This window comes from Peromyscus californicus, unplaced genomic scaffold (assembly GCF_007827085.1).
Source record: "Peromyscus californicus insignis strain IS unplaced genomic scaffold, ASM782708v3 Scaffold_4__1_contigs__length_199733344, whole genome shotgun sequence".
In the NCBI taxonomy this organism is placed as follows: Eukaryota; Metazoa; Chordata; class Mammalia; order Rodentia; family Cricetidae; genus Peromyscus; species Peromyscus californicus.
Window position 1 is genome coordinate 163,701,750 of NW_026294562.1, and position 16,593 is coordinate 163,718,342.

General features: G+C 48.9%; 1 protein-coding gene across 3 annotated transcripts; it reads right to left on the reverse strand.

The window, feature by feature from the left end:
* Positions 1–36: 36 nt before the first annotated feature.
* Positions 37–5,507, reverse strand: Zbtb45 (zinc finger and BTB domain containing 45). 3 transcript variants are annotated; one of them, XM_052761458.1, is made up of 3 exons: positions 5,255–5,507; positions 1,814–3,119; positions 37–1,224 (listed from the first exon to the last, which is right to left on the reverse strand). In XM_052761458.1, exons 2-3 carry the CDS (start codon positions 3,117–3,119, stop codon positions 968–970), a joined length of 1,563 nt encoding a protein of 520 aa, XP_052617418.1. In that variant the 5' UTR covers positions 5,255–5,507; the 3' UTR covers positions 37–967. The 3 variants fall into 3 exon arrangements, with proteins under 3 accessions (XP_052617418.1, XP_052617421.1, XP_052617419.1); XM_052761461.1 differs by lacking the exon at positions 5,255–5,507 and adding an exon at positions 5,113–5,242; XM_052761459.1 differs by lacking the exon at positions 5,255–5,507 and adding an exon at positions 4,186–4,357.
* Positions 5,508–16,593: the final 11,086 nt, after the last annotated feature.

Sequence of the window (16,593 nt, forward strand, 5' to 3'; positions counted from 1 at the left end):
GCCCCCACCCCTTAGCCCAGAAAACCTACTAGCATGCACTGGCCCAATGTCCTTTATTAGAACGGAATTCTAAAGTCCCATGGTAGGTCCATCTGAACCTCCATGGGTGCCAGATGAGGGAAGGGTGGCTCCAGACTGGGGGTGAGGTCAGAGAATTCTAGCATGTGGGGGCCCACAGAGACCCCCAGCTTGTGGCCTGTTTTCATCTTGACTCAAGATCAGAGAGTCCGAGCTTATTTTTCCCCTGCAAGACAGCATGATAGGATGTTTTGGCCAAAGGCTGGTTACCAGGTATCTTATACCTCAAGGCCTATTTACAGGATGCTTGCTGTAAGGTGTGGTCACCAGAGATCTTGAGTACTAAGGAAGTGTTTACACTTAACTGTACTTTGGACTGCGATGTCCTTGAAAGGGGGAGGTCTTTTTGCCGCCCCTTTGCTTTTGTGTATATAAAGGCTGTGAGCAATAAAGTCAAGGTCTGCGGTATTGACCCAGAACCTCTGGAAGTTATCCTGTGTCTCTGTCTTTTTCTTCATCTATATCTATATTTCATAGCTATGGTTTCCCCCTCACACACCCCCTCTTCAGAACCCGTTCAGCATGTCAAGCAGGACTCACACTGGCCCAGCATTAGGGGGCAGAGGACAGCCCTAGACATCATACCCTAATAGGGGGTTGGGCGAAAATCCTGCATCAAGTTCCAAGAGTCTGTGTGCCCAGCTCACCCTGGAAATGGTCTAGGTCTCTGAGGTGGCAGAGTCCCTGACCATCCTCTACCCAGTCATGTCCAGAGATGCCAAGCATGTGTAGGAGGGAAATAGGGTTCTGAGTCCCAAGTCCACAGGGAAAATGGGGTGAGAGTGGGGAAGAGAAAGGGTCCCATACTCCGGAGCAAGAGCCTTCTGGTGGAGTGGACCTAGTCCAAGGGTCTGACTGCACCTCCATACTGTGTACAGCTGGATACCAATCAAGGTGCAGGGTGAGCTGCCAAGTGGCGCTCCAACAGTGCGCGGTGTGAAAAAACCTTGCCACAGGCAGGGCAGGGCGCACGCTCAGGCCGGTGTGTGCGCATATGCACGTTGAGTGAGCTCTTCTGCGTGAAGCGCTTGGCACACACAGCACACTGGAAGGCTCGCACGCCAGTGTGTGTGACCATATGCTTGAGCAGGTAGTCGCGTAGCGAGAAGGATCGCCAACACACTGCGCACTGATGTGGCTTCTCCCCTGTAAACGACAAAGCAAGCCACACATACATTAGTCCAGCTTGCTCTCCCTGGAGACTCCTTGGTAGGGACTCCTCTATTCTCCCCTCCTGGGTCAGTTCAGGACGCCTTTGCTTGTCAAGGAAACCACTCTGGAATCCTGCTCTACTGGGAACCCTTCTCCTGGATCCACATCATCATTCAATTATGCCAGGATCAGCCAGGGTTCCTTAACAAGGAACTCTACCTGTCTGGAACAACACTGGCTACATGCTCAGATCGCAGCCGACTTCAAGGATTCTTCTACCCCATAAATGATTTACCCCATAAATCACCTCAGGCCTCTTTCTGCAGCTCCCACCCCCAAAACTGGTCAATTTTCCACCAACACTTCCTTTAACCTGACCATCCCAGGCTGAATCTAGTTTTCTAAGACCTTGGGAGGCTTTGGAAAAGGCAGGCTCCCACTTTACACGGGGAACTAAATTTCCAGGCTTATACAAAACAAAGGTTATCAAGGGCCCAATCCCACCCAGGAACCAAATCTCCAATGCTTAAGGATCCCAGAAATCTGTGCGAGTAAAGCCGATTTCTTTTCCTCTCCCACTCACCAGAGTGGATGAACATGTGCTTGGTATAGTTTTTCCGGGAACTGAAAGTCTTGCGGCAGTGGCTACACTCATAGGCGGGTTGCTCAGCACCTGAGGCCCCGGGGGCGCGCCCAGGCGTGCCTGAGACAGCTGTGGCTGGAGCAGCAGGGGCAGCAGACACAACCGGAGTTTCGAGCTGAGCACTGGGGGCTGCATCTGGCTGGAGCGTGGGGTAGAAGGTGGGCGGGGGCGCAGGGGCTGGCCCTGATGGAGTAGGAGGTGTTGGTGCTGGCGGACCTGGGGCACCCAGGTGAAAGGGGAAGAGAGCCACAGGTGGTCCAGGGGTCTTCACGCTGGTAGGTCGAGGCCCAGCCAGTGCGCAATCAGGTGGAGCAGAGCTTTCCACCGGACAACCTTCTGGACCCCCATTGCCTTCCTCATGCCAAGCAGACACATAACTATCTGGGAACACATCCTCGGTCACAGCAGTCCCGCGAAGGAAATCTCTGCCGGCACCACTATAATCAGTGATGCTGGTGGATGCAGGCGGGTCCTCACGCGCATTGTCAGCTGTGGCTGTAAGGAAGCCCCCTGCGCAGTCGGGGAAGGCAGGGGGCGCTTGGCCCTCACCTGGGCCGCTGCCGCCGCCGCCTTCACCCTCTTCAGCGTCGGTCTCTTCATCTGTCTCCTCATCGTCATCCTCTTCACCTCTGTCTTCAGGGGCGGCAGTCAGCGATGGCTCCGAATCTGGCCCCTCGGCCTTGATGGGTGCTGGGGGTGCAGGCAGCTGCAGGCGTGCAGGCTGGCGCTGCTTGCGGCTGTGCGCTGCGCTGGGGTGACCCGGGGGGCGGGCGGCCAGCAAGTGGCGCAGACGGTGGCGCAGCTGCGCAGGAGCAAGTGGAGGGGGCACGGGTGGCGGCAGTGGTGCAGGCGCCGGGGTGCTGGGGACACGGGCACGCGCGATGATTTGCGTGCACTCATCAATGACGGTTTGGATGCGAAGCACTGAGGCTGCTGTGAGCACCTGCAGCGCTTCGCCCTGAGCCACCACCAGCGAGCCACTGTACAGGAACTCGACCAGCTGGCGCACCGTCTGCGCAGGCACCACGGGGGGCACACGAATCTCTGAATGGCCAAGCAGCAGCTTATCCTGGAAGAAGGGTGAGCCCGCGGCCAACACGCAGCGGTGCGCGCGCAGGGAAGCTTCACGGATGCGGACGGTCACATCGCAGAAGTGACCGCCTAGCCTCTGCCCATTGAGGGTCTCCAGGAGTGAGCGCGAAAAGTTCTGTAGGTGGATGTGGTGCACCGCCTCGGTCGCTGCCATCTGCGAGATGAGGAGATAATGGGGATTGGGCTAAGTACTCTCTGCCATCCTATGTCCTGATCCCCTTAAATCCTCACCACAGAACCCAACAGCGCACTACATCCCCAGCCTTGGCCCACCTCATCCGTCCCTGGCAGGTCATCACAGTCCCTGAACCAACACATAAAACACGCCAGCACTCCTGGCCTAGGTACTCTTCAATGTCCTCCATCCCTGCGACACAAGCATAGATCCCCTGTTTTCTGCTCCAAGGAAGATCCAGGCTTAGCCTTCTTCTGGAAACTTACCTAGGCCCCAAATTTAATATCCTTAAATCCCAGGATGGCCCTCCTCCCAAGGGGTAGCCTTGTTTAAAACAAAACAAAGCAAAAGCCAGTAACTCCCATTCAAAACTGGCTACCTTGTAACTAAAATTAGCTACCTTCTAACTCCCATTCAAAACTGGCTACTCTGTCTCATTGAGAATGACCTTCCTGAGGAAAGGACAGGCTATTTCATCTCCACCAGGCTAGCCATGATACACTTTCCACTCTGGTTTTTTTCTTTCTTTTCTAGTCTCCCCTAGCCAAACTTGCTTATCCTAGCACCACTAAGGCCCCAAGCAGATCCAAGACTACCTCAGAACCAGGTACCATTAACTAGTGTATGTGGAGGTTTTCAGGAGGGTGGGATGCACCTGCTTCCTGGAAAATCATATGGGAGCACCTCTAGAGGCTGGACATCAGCAGCGTCCCTCACACCCAAGGAAAGCAAATAAACAGTACATATAACAAAGCACTACTGCCAAGTTTCTTCTTTACATCACCTGAGCCCTAAGAACCTCCACAAGGGCTGTGAAAAGTCAGCAAGCTGAAACCCAGTGTGGTTAAGCAACCCACATACTTCTTATGCACCTGAGACTATCATCCTGAGGACTGAGGCCCTGAAAAAGAGGAGATACTCCCCCATCTCTCTCTCTCTCTCTCTCTCTCTCTCTCTCTCTCTCTCATACACACACACACACACACACACACACACACACACACACATACAGGAGCTAGGAAGCTGAGATCTGCCAATTACCCACCAAGTAGATAATTCCAGGTCTCTGTGCCTGTTTCTTTATTTAACAAATAAAGATGTTACACTTGGATCAGACTGTATACAACTCTGCTCTAAGGGGGAGAATCAAGACACAGTATACACCCTAACATCTGTCTCTCAAGGGCCTTGGCTCCAGATTAGGGCCCCATTAAATCCTACCCCTATACAAGGGCTACTGAGATCTCAGACTCATATATTCTTTTTTTTTTTTTTTTTTTTTGGTTTTTCGAGACAGGGTTTCTCTGTGTAGCTTTGCGCCTGTCCTGGAACTCACTTGGTAGCCCAGGCTGGCCTCGAACTCCCAGAGATCCGCCTGGCTCTGCCTCCCGAGTGCTGGGATTAAAGGCGTGCGCCACCACCGCCCGGCCATATATTCTTAACGCAAACGCGTCCTTCCCTTTGTCGCGGCTGATTCCTCCTTTTCTCTCCGATTATCTTATACATTGTGCCAGTGACTACTAGCCTTGGACTGTTGGAAGTCACCTTGTAAGTCCCTTCCACATCCCCACCTCCGGGCCTTTCCCTCACGCGACAGCCAGAGGGAGCCTGCTAACCTAGTTTTTCTGGGTCCTCTATGATGATGGATTAATTCTTCAAACGGACCAAGGCTTTGCACCTGCCTCTGCCAGCGGCCTCCTTTTTCAACCTGTGTGCCAATCCATAGGTCCTGAACTCCTCAAACCCACTCTCGACCTACTTCCCGGAGGGCTCGGACTACTCAGATGCAGCAGGACCTTTCTGGATGGCCTTATAACAAAGGCACACTCTCCCACATCTACTGCTGCATTCTCGCCACCACATCCTCACCCATGCCATGCACCTTGCTCCATCAACCTGTCTCTCTCCCACCCTGTGCCAGAGCTCCCTTCGGGCCCGCTACGACTGCATCCACTATTTCCCGCCTCCGCACCCTTGCCCGCGTCCTGCCCCGATCCTGCAGCGCCCTCTCGCGTTCGCAACGTGTGCACCGATCCTCACGCGGGCGTCCCTCCCCGAGCACGCCCCGGCCTTCCCTCTGACTCTGAGGCAGGGGGATGGCCGCTCGACCCCACCTCAGACTCCTCAGGCACCAGGCCCTGCAGTTGCTGCCTCCTGGCTTGTGAACTTGAAGGCCGCACTTCCGGGCCGGGAAACGGAACCGATGGCCGCGGCGCAGGCGGAACGATAGTCGGGAACACGTTTCCGGTGTTTCTATTAAGACTAGGCAGTCATTGGGCCCAACTTCCGGTCTGGTCCGCGTCAGAACCAAAATCGCAGAAGCTGGGGATGGCGGAGCTGCCAGGGATCAGTGGGCCTGAGCACGCTTCCGTCGTCGCCTGGCTGATATGAGTGAGCTGTCAATCAATTCTCTGGCCACGCCCTCGTTACTCAACCGAACTGGAGAGGGCGCTCGAACCCAGACCTGGGACGGGTGGCTTTTCTCCTACCCTGAAGAGAAAAGATTCTCTTGAGTTTCTCATGCTCCCATTCCAGATGAGGACGCTTTACAGGACTCCCCTGCAGTCGCCTGAAAGAACACAGGCCCGCCTTCCCAGGGAAGCATCCTCATTTGGTTCTCCCACCTCGCCCCGCTCAGACCCCCAGGAATTCACCACTCTATACATGAATAGTTGTGGAATCAATGCCTCCGCTTGGCCACAGATCAGAATAGAGTGTAGGACATGAAATGGGGTGGAAAGTAGACAGACACCAAACAGCAGGGACCAGTTGCCTAGGCAGAGAGAACAGCCGTCCTCCAAAAAGGCCCCCGGAGTGGTCCTTTTGTTGTCCAAGGCACCCATGAACCAAACCTATCAAGTGATGGATTGGCCTTCCATTCTTGGGGGCAATAAGCCACCATGTAAGGGCAACCAGGTACCAGGGAGTAGGGCTGGAGAGATGCAGAGACCCCTAGGTCCTCGTGTACCTACCTAGTACTGTTGAGGCTAGCAGACCTGGTGCCTCAGGAAGATGTCAGGATTTTGGTTCCCCATCCTGGACAGATGTCGGATTGTAGATGTGTTTGAAAGTCTGGTAAGGGAGCTGGAGAGATGGCTTAGTGGTTAAGAGCACTGACTGCCCTTCCAGAGGACATGGGTTCGATTCATAGCACCCACATGGCAGCTAACAGTTGTCTATAACTCCAAGATCTGACACTCTCACATAGATATACGTGCAGGCTAGAACACGAATGCACATAAAATAAAGATAAGCAAATTATTTTTTTAAAAAAAAGTCTGGTGATGCCGGGCGGTGGTGGCGCACGCCTTTAATCCCAGCACTCGGGAGGCAGAGCCAGGCGGATCTCTGTGAGTTCGAGGCCAGCCTGGGCTACCAAGTGAGTTCCAGGAAAGGCGCAAAGCTACACAGAGAAACCCTGTCTCGAAAAACAAACAAAAAAAAAAAAAAAAAAAAAAAAAAGTCTGGTGAAATGTTTGCCAGGTAAACCTTATCAGAACCCAGCTCTAGCGCTGGGAATATAGCTCAGCTGCTTGAGTGCTTGCCTAACGTTCAGAGGCCCGGGGTCTGATCCTCAACGTCACAGAAATCATGTGTAGTGGTTCAACACCTGTAATCCAAGCACTTGGGAGATTGAGGCAGGAGGGTCAGAAGTTCAAGGTCATCCCCATATATCAGAGTTTGAGCCCAGGCTGGGCAACACAAGATGTTGTCTAAAAAATACTCTAGTTTTTTTTTGTTTGTTTTGTTTTGTTTTTCGAGACAGGGTTTCTCTGTGTAGCTTTGGCTGTCCTGGAACTCCCTCTGTAGACCAGGCTGGCCTCGAACTCACAGAGATCCACCTGCCTCTGTCTCCTAAATGCTAAGATTAAAGGTGGGTGCCACACCGCCTGGCAAGACAAAATAACCTAAGTTATAACAGCCAGGAATGTCTGTAATCCTATCACTTGAGAGGGAGAAACTTGAAGATTGGGAATTTAAGTCAACCTCAGCTATAAGAACCTGTTCATCAAAAAACAAAAACAAAAACAAACCCTCCTAAGTAAGCAAAAGAGCTGGGGAAGTGGCTTAGCGTGCCTGAGACCCTGAGTTCAAATAGCAAAATGACCTAGCATAATGGTCTGGCATCTTTACCTCTGTTCAGATTCTAAGCCCAAGAAGAAGATTTTGCCTCCCCCCGCCCCAATTGAATTACCTCCTTCATACTGGACAGGCTTCTCCTTGCTCATTCCCCTCCAGCTTCAGGGACCCCTCTCTATACCCTCACTTTCTTACCGGACTGCTATGCCACCAGGGTCTACCCTAACTTCAGGCTGTACCACCTTCTGTCATGTGATTTGTCTCCTCCATCCTAGAGCCTTCTACAGTAACACACAGCTATAGCTCTATTCCTGGGCTACCATCCTGTAAGCCTATGAGGCATCACCAAACTAATCTGGCAAGAAGAAGTCCGGATTCTAAAAATACCCTTCTAAGACTTGGTACCCAACCTACTGCTGTACATCTGTAAACCCTATTGATACTATCTAGGGGTGTAGGAGTGGATTTTTTGAACTAATTAAAGATTCAAAAGGCAGGAAAAGTTTATTCAAAGAAGACTAATTTATTAGAGTTAAAAATAATAGTAATAAAACCGACTGGGGCGGGGGGGGGGGGGAGTGGGGGGGTGGGGGGTGGCGCATGCCTTTAATCCCAGCACTCGGGAGGCAGAGCCAGGCGGATCTCTGTGAGTTCAAGGCCAGCCTGGGCTACCAAGTGAGTTCCAGGAAAGGCGCAAAGCTACACAGAGAAACCCTGTCTCGAAAAACCAAAAAAAAAAAAAAAAAAAAAATAATAATAATAGCAATAAAACCGACTGGGACAGGCATGGCATAAATGCCCAGAGGAGAGAAAGAAAACAAACCAGCTGTACTGTTTTGAGTTAAACCAGCATGGAAATCAGCCACATGGTGGACAGACATGTGGACAGGGACAGGAGCTTTAGAGAAAGATATGGAAGCCCAAAGTATCAGAAAATGCAGATTTAGGCTCTGGCCAGTGTTGGAGAGAAAAAGACCAAAAAGGAACAAAAATTGTGTATCAGAAAGGTGGGCAGTGTTAGGATTCCGTACACGTGCAGCTCGGGGTCTTGTCTGGCGCCTTATGTCATCAGCAGGCGACTGTGTCCCCGCCTTAAAAAGCCGCGCACAGACCCCCACCCCTCTCTTTACTGTTTCCTCTCTGCTCTGTTCCTGCCACCTTTCTGTCTCTCCAGGCCTGGTTTCTCTCTAATAACGCTCTTTCTAACTCTGGTAGTCGTAGCCGTGGCTCGTAACTTTTCCGCCGCGCGGTTTTCACCAGCGGCGTTCATCCTTTCAGGCAGACCCAATGGAAAGGATGGGGGTTTGTGGGGACATGGGGGAAAAGAAAAAGTACAGCCTGTCATTCCAGGTGGAATTATTCCACCCATTTCTCTAGTGTCTCTTAAGGAGAGGCCACCTTCCTAGGTGTGGCCCCACCTTTCTGAGGGATTGTCCATTAGCTAGGTGATCGACCAGCCCAACTGGATTAACTCTATGTTTTTTTTTTTTTTGTTTTTTTTTGGTTTTTTTTTTTTTTGGTTTTTCGAGACAGGGTTTCTCTGTGTAGCTTTGCGCCTTTCCTGGGACTCACTTGGTAGCCCAGGCTGGCCTTGAACTCACAGAGATCCGCCTGGCTCTGCCTCCCGAGTCCTGGGATTAAAGGCGTGCACCACCACCGCTCGGCTACCTCTATGTTTTGAGTAGCTTGCAATATTAGGTCTCCACTGCTAGCTTCCCATTTAATGGGTAGCTAACCATCCCTGTGTCAGTCACCATCACTCAGAGAGGCTGAAGCAGGAGTATTACTGTGGGCTACAGAGTGAGAACCACTTCAGGCAGAGCTACATAGTAAGTGTAATGATTAAAACAAAAAAGAAAGAAAGAAAGGCAAAGTGGGTACCTTTCAGCAGGCCCTGCCAAAGTATGCCACTAAGCAAACATACCACACACACCACCACTGCGCAGAAGAGTTAGTGCAAAAGGTTTATTGAAGGGGGAGGGGGAGTAGAAGAGTGAAAGGTGGCGTCGGAGTGGGGACATGAGAGAGGCAGGCAGACAGACTCAGGGAGGAAAAGGAAGAGACAAGAGGAAGGAAGGAGAGAGGCAAGTGAGGAGCAGGAGGCAAGAGAACAAGAGACAGAGAGGAAAGGGAAGAGACGGAGAGGAGCAAGAGGCAAGAGAGCGAGTGAGCTGTGCCGGGCGGGCACTTTTAAAGGGTACATATGTCACGTAGCTGACAGTGGAGGGGCACCTGGCGACAGGTGATGGCATAACTGCTTTGGTGGCAGAGGCAGGCTGCTACCACATGGAAACAGTAAGGACCTTTGTCTTAAAACAAAACAAAACACACACACACACACACACACACACACACACACACACACACACACACACAGATTTGGTCCTCAAATTCCCAAAACGTGTATTCATGTTAATTTGAATAGGTATGCTCTGCTGAAAACATCTTTGCAGATGTGATCAAGGTTGTTCATCAAATATTCTTAAAATGGGTGGAACCTTTTTCATTACTTTAGAACTACCCAAATAATCCAGAATCATCTGTTAAAAAAATTATTTATTTTATGGTATATGGATGTTTTACCTGAATGTATGTCCATGTACCACACAAGTGCCTGGTGCCTGTGGAAGCCAGTAAAGGACATCAGATCCCCTGGAACTGGAATTGTGGATAGTTGTGAGCCATTAGTCAGCACTAGGCCTTGAACTTGGGTCCTTTATGTTAAGTTTCAAATTGAAGGAAGACAAATGGCTGAGGGTCTATTTAACATACCAAAGCAGACCAAGTTCTCCCAGCATCCCTCAGTCCCTACCTGTTACAAGGGTCCTCCTGGCTGGTATACCCCACCCCCTACCCTAAACTTCTCCAGCCTAGGGGCCAGGCTGCCCTTCCCCCAGCTGCCCTTCTCTATATAATCCAACCCCTTCTCTATATAATCCAACCATTTTGGTTACCTGGTCTTTTTTTTTGGTTTTTCAAGACAGGGTTTCTCTGTGTAGCTTTGCATCTTTCCTGGATCTCACTCTGTAGACCAGGCTGGCCTCGAACTCACAGAGATCCGCCTGGCTCTGCCTCCCGATTGCTGGGACTAAAGGTGTGCACCACCACCACTCAGCCTGAATAAATTAAGTAGACTTTTCTCCGGAGCCTTCGCATAAGTTTCCACCTGGCCAGCACTTCAAGGTGGGGCTTGAGGGTACAGAGCCTGTCTGCCAGTGTGAACTGCAAGGATGTTACTTTTAGTTACTCAGTTTCTGGTCACTTGTTACAGTAGCAATAAAAAACCAGTAACATCTAGGGGCTGGAAATACGGGTAAGTTGGGCTCTCCAGCCCTGCGTGAAGCCAGGCGAGGCAGCCCAATCACTGTGAATTGGAGGTTAGCAAATCCAGGCCCTGCCTCAAAAATAAATAAATAAGCCCCATAGTGGTGGCTCACTCCTTTAATCTCAGCACTCGGGAGGCAGAGGCAGGGGAATCTCTATGAGATTCTGTCTCACAAAACAACAAAAGAATAAATGCATATATTTGAAGACAGTTTTAAAAATTATATTTATATTCTGTATGTATGCACGCATGTATGTCTAGGTGCAGGTCTGCAGGACAGCTTGCTAAGGGTAGTTCTATCTCTTCAACCATGTCGCCATGGGGGTAAGAGTGGGCAGAGATGTTGAGTTTAGGCCTGTTGGCTAGTGAGTGCCTTTACAGGCTGAGCTCTCTCTCTGTCCCTGAACACAACTTTTTATCTCAGACTGCATGGACTGCAAATATTTTAAAAATCCTAGGCCCTGGAGGGAGGGAAGAGGCAGACAGCATGGATCAGTCACTTAAGGGGAAAAGCTTCGAGGTCATAGTGACCAGATCTTCAAAAATATTAATAAAACCAAAAGGGATAGAGATATATATTCCTCCTTTGGGAGGAGGTCATATAAGTCAAAGAAAAAGGCTTTCCCCAGGACATTTTCCCGGGCCCTGCTAGTTAGGGGTACTGCTGTAGTTGGGGGTACAGCTAGTTAGCATCTTAACCTCCATTTTTACTATCAAGCCAGGTTCTCATCTAGCTAACTACTACCCAGGGGCAAAGTCCAAAACTCTGGTCCTACATCCACAAACAAAGCCACACCCTAGTGGCCCTAGACCATCCCCAGGATCCAGACCCCCAAGGTGTTCTGTTTGCATTCCACCCAGGTACAGACACTAAACATACCCCATGGAAGCTGCTTCCTGGCACAAGACAGGATGGAGGCTGGGGAAACCCATGCAAGATAAAGAAGTACAAACAAGTAGGGACCATTTAGAATGGAGAGGAAATGGGAGCTCCTGAATTGGGGAAGGGCAGTTTACAGCCCCCCTGGAAGAGATTCTAAGACTGCAAGTTAAGTTGGGGACCAGAGAAGACCCAAAGATAACTTCGGAGGTTGTAGAAGCAGGAGATAGGTCAGGGCCCTTGCCTCCAAGGTTTACCAGAGAAGTAACAGCACCTAGACAGAGATTAAAGACCAACAAAGGGGGGTGGAGATGAGGAATGTGTGCTGGAGGTTTACAGGAGGAGCTTTCATATGTAGAAACATTCCTGTAACTCTGGGCAAAGGCCACAATTTAAGGAAGAGCACTTCCTTAATTTTCTCTCAAGGCTGCCTTTTCACATCTGGATCTGGGGGTGGGGGTATGCTACTCTCACCTACAGCAGATACTGATCTAGCCTTTGCACCACCCATCCAAAGGTTGGCTTTCCCTCCTACAAGCCCTCCTAGCCTTGCATGTTTTCCCCACTTACTCACTCAGTTCTGTTATCCATAAGCTTACCATGGAATGTGACCTTACCTCCTGCTGTTTTAAATCATTCTCAGCCTCCTGCGAGTCCCAGAGTTAGTTCTAGTCTCCACACTGATTTTCACTAATCTTAAAGTCACTTTGGAGTAGTGATTTGGGGCAGTATTTATCTGTGGAGTCGCACAATATAAGGTCTTGGTACCTATCTTCGAAGTCTTCCCTTGGGCTCTTGAAATCCCCAAATGTGAAATTTTCTTTTTTCTTTTTTCCCCCAATCAGAGTTTCTCTGTGTAACAGCCCTGGAGATCTGACTGCCTCTGCTGGGATTAAAGGGGTGCATCACCACCACCTGTTAAAAGTTTCTTTATTTTTAAGCCAGGCGTTGGTGGCACAAGCCTTTAATCCCAGCACTCGAGAGGCAGAGCCGGGCGAATCTCTGTGAGTTCGAGGCCAGCCTGGTCTACAAAACAAGATCCAGAACAGGCACCAAAACACCACAGAGAAACCTGTCTTAAAAAAAAAAAAAACCGGGGCTAGAGAGATGGCTCAGAGGTTAAGAGCACTGCCTGCTCTTCCAGAGGTCCTGAGTTCAATTCCCAGCACCCACATGGTGGCTCACAACCATCTGTAATGACATCTGGCACCCTCTTCTGTATACATAATAAATAAATAAATCTTAAAAAAAAAAAAAAAAAAACCAAAAAAAAAACCTTTCTTTTTAATTAAAATTTTTTCATGAGTATTTGCCTGTGTATGTCTGTGCACCACAAGCATGCTTTGTGCCTGTGGAGACTAGAAAAGGGCTTGGAACCACCTAGAACTAGAATTACAGCTATGGCAAGTCACCATAGAGATGCTGGGAATTGAATGCTGCTCCTCTGGAAGAGTAGCCAGTATTCTTTTTTTTTTTTTTTTTCAGAGACAGGATTTCTCTGTGTAGTTTTGGTGCCTGTCCTGGATCTCGCTCTGTAGACCAGGTTGGCCTCGAACTCACAGAGATCTGCCTGGCTCTGTGAGTACTGGGTTTAAAGGCTTGAGCCACCACCGCCTCGTGTAGCCAGTATTTTTATCTACTAAGCCATCTCTCTAAAAACTTAGTTTATGCAGTGCTGGGTGTTGAACCCAAAGCCTCATGCATGCTAGAAAATCATTCTATTACTTACCACGCCACATCCCCAGTCTTGGATTTTTATTTATTTGTTTATTTATTTATTTAATGTTTTTTTTTGTCTTTTTGTTTTTCTTTTCTTTTTTTTTTCCCCCCTTTCTTCCGGTTTTTCGTGTCAGGGTTTCTCCATGTAGTTTTGGTGCCTGTCCTGGATCTCGCTCTGTAGACCATGCTGGCCTGGAACTCACAGAGATCTGCCTGGCTCTGCTTCCTGAGTGTTGGGACTAAAGGCATGCGCCACCACCGCCTGGCAGGAACTTTTTCTATAGATCATGGTTGTTGCTTAAACAGCAGTGCTCGTGGCTGGCTGCTGCCTGCGGCGGCCATGCTGGCGAAGGAGAGTGCTGGATGTATCGGTGACGGAAGAGTCATGAGCCATGGTTACCTTTCTAGAGCTTTACTGGGAGAGAGAGAAAGAGAGACAGAGACAGAGACAGAGAGAGACAGAGACAGAGAGACCACGTGGAGGGGAAAAATACGGAAGGAGAGAGTGCGGAAAGAGAGCGCACAGAGGGCACGCCCACATTTTAGGCTGGGATGCTGTCGCACTGGTGACGTAATTAAGGACCTAATCCTTACATCGGTGGCTTCAAACTCAGAGATCTGGCTGCCTCAGCATCCTAAGAGATGAGATTAAAGGCACCGTCACTGCCCAGCCTAGTCTTGAATATTTTTAAAAATACTTTTTACCAGGGCTGGAGAAATGACCTCTTCTAGCCTCCTTGGACATTTAGCATCCAAGTGGTGCACAGAAAAACATGTAGCAAAAATCCATAAATATATTACATATATATATGTATTTATAGTTTTTTTTTCGAGACAGGGTTTCTCTGTGTAGTTTTAGTGCCTGTCCTGGATCTCACTCTGTAGACCAGGCTGGCCTCGACATTTTTATGTAAATATATATGTACACACACATACATGTATATTTTTTTCAGATAAAATATTATAGGTTTATTTAAAACTTATTTTTCACCTTGAGTATGCAAAATACAAACTCCACAAAATGTTCATTTTTTTACTTTGTAGTTTATAAATATACAAAATAGAAGTTTGCTTAAATTTATATTACATGTTTATTAAGGCAAGGAACTACATAGAAAACACATCTGTTCTGTTAAAGGCATACTTGGGAATAAACCATTGTACAAATTATTGCACATCTGAAACCACAGTGCATTAACAGACTGCATAAAAATGTTACAGAGCTGGGTGGTGGTGGCGCACGCCTTTAATCCCAGTACTTGGGAGGCAGAGCCAGGCGGATCTCTGTGAGTTCAAGGCCAGCCTGGACTATCAAGTGAGTTCCAGGAAAGGCGCATAGCTACACAGGGAAACCCTGTCTCGAAAAACCAAAAAAAAAAAAAAAAAAAAGTTACAGAATAAACCAGATATATTTACCTGACTTAGGTCATAAAACATATATATTTTTAACCACATTTATTTGCTTGTGAATGGTGGGCCACACATGCCACTGAGTGGAGTTGGTTCTCTCTACTATGTGTGGATTCTGGGACTTAATTCAGGTCATCAAGTTCAGCAGCAGCAGGTGTCTTTAACCACTTAGATGGCTGGATTTTTTTTTTAAGACAATGACTCAGGTATACAGGCTGATCTCAAACTTACAGAGATCCTCCTGCCTCTGCCTTCCCAGTGTTAGGATTTTTTTTTTTTTTTTTTTTTTTGAGACAGGGTTTCTCTTTGTAGCTTTGCGCCTGTCCTGGAACTCGCTCTGTAGACCAGGCTGGCCTCGAACTCACAGAGATCCGCCTGGCTCTGCCTCCCAAGTGCTGGGATTGAAGGCGTGCGCCACCACTGCCCGGCGTCCAGTGTTAGGATTAAAGATGCGATTCACCACATCAAATTTGTTCTGTTTTTTGAAACAGGATTTTTATGTAGCCCAGGCTGGCCTCCAGCTGGTCATGGTAGGGAGACTAGCCTTGAACTCCTCGTCTTCCTTCCTCCTCCTTCTCCCAAATGCTGAGATAACAGAGGCATGGCACCATGCCTGCCTGCATTGTCTTGTTCTTTGTTTGTTTGTTTTAGACTGGCTCTCTCTATGTAGTTTTGGCTGTTTAGTAACTTGCTATTTAGACCAGGCTGGTCTTGAATTCACAGAGATCTGCCTGCCTCTGGGATTCAAGGCGCGTGCCATTATTTCTGGCAAACATTCAGTGTTTTTTAGTGAATTCATATTCACTACATTGCAGTCATCACCACAGTCCACCTTTAGAATAGTGTCTTCTAACTGGAAACCTCCTTTGTGCAGTCTGTAGGTGGTGGTGCATGCTTTTAATCCCAGCACTTGGGAGGCAGAGGCGGGCAGATTTCTGAGTTGGAGGCAAACTTGTTCCACAGAGTGAGTTCCAGGACAGCCAGGACTACACAGAGAAACTGCCTGGAAAAAAACAAAACACCACCACCAACAATGCCCCCCCCCCCAAAAAAAAAAAAAACCAGAAGGATCAGAAATTGAAAGTTATCCTCAGCTAAATAGCAAGTTCTAGACCAGCCTAGGATATATGAAACCGTATCTCAAAAATAAATAGAGAAACAGGCTGGTGAGATGGCTCAGTGGATAAAGGCACTTGTTGCCAAGCCTGATCTCTCTCTCTCTCTCTCTCTCTCTCTCTCTCTCTCTCTCTCTCTCTCTCTCTCTCTCTCTCTCACACACACACACACACACACACACACACACACACACACACACACACAGACAGAGTTTGACTGTCCTCTACACTATCAGGTATCCCCAGGCACTGACACTACCCATCCCTAGGTGCCTCCTTGAGTAAACATAAGCAAATAATCCTGTGTTGCTCAGGGATTTCATTGCAAGTTAAAAGATGTTGTTTTTCACATTTTAGCATCTAATGATCAGGCAGTGTTCTGTAAGGAAGCCGCAGTGCCATGTGTCCCTGAGATTCTGTTCCCTCAGGGAAGGCAAGATTGGTGCCAAATTCTCTGAGTGTGTTTGACTTCAAGGTAACAAGCATCGTGTGGTGACAGAAGGATACATTTTTCTGGCTCACAGTTTTATTCTTTATTATTTTAGCACTAGGAACCAAATTCCACTCCCTTCCCCCCCTTCCCCCCCCCCCCCCTGCCTTGGTCTCACTCTAGCCCAGGCTGGACTGGAACTTACTCTGTAGCTCAGGCTGACTCTTGACCTTGGGAGTGATCCCCCTACTTCAGCCCCGACTGCCCCAAGTGCTAACATTACAGATGTCTGCTGCTCTGGTTTTTTGTTTGTTTCTAGATAGGGTCCAGGTGGGCCACCAGTTGAGGATGAATTTAAACTCCTGATCCTCCTGCCTCAACCTCCCAAATCTCTTCTTTGGAGATAATACCTCACTATGTAGCTCAGAATTGTCTGGAACTTAATGTGCAGTCCACACTAACCTCGAACTCAAGATTCTTTTGCCTCAGTCTCC

Bases quoted from the DNA above. Each gene is read 5' to 3' on its own strand.
- Zbtb45 (XM_052761458.1), bottom strand. From the start codon at position 3,119: ATGGCAGCGACCGAGGCGGTGCACCACATCCACCTACAGAACTTTTCG. The intron at 1,225-1,813 runs GTGAGTGGGAGA...TGTCGTTTACAG, and splicing joins GCACATGTTCATCCACTCTG to GGGAGAAGCCACATCAGTGC.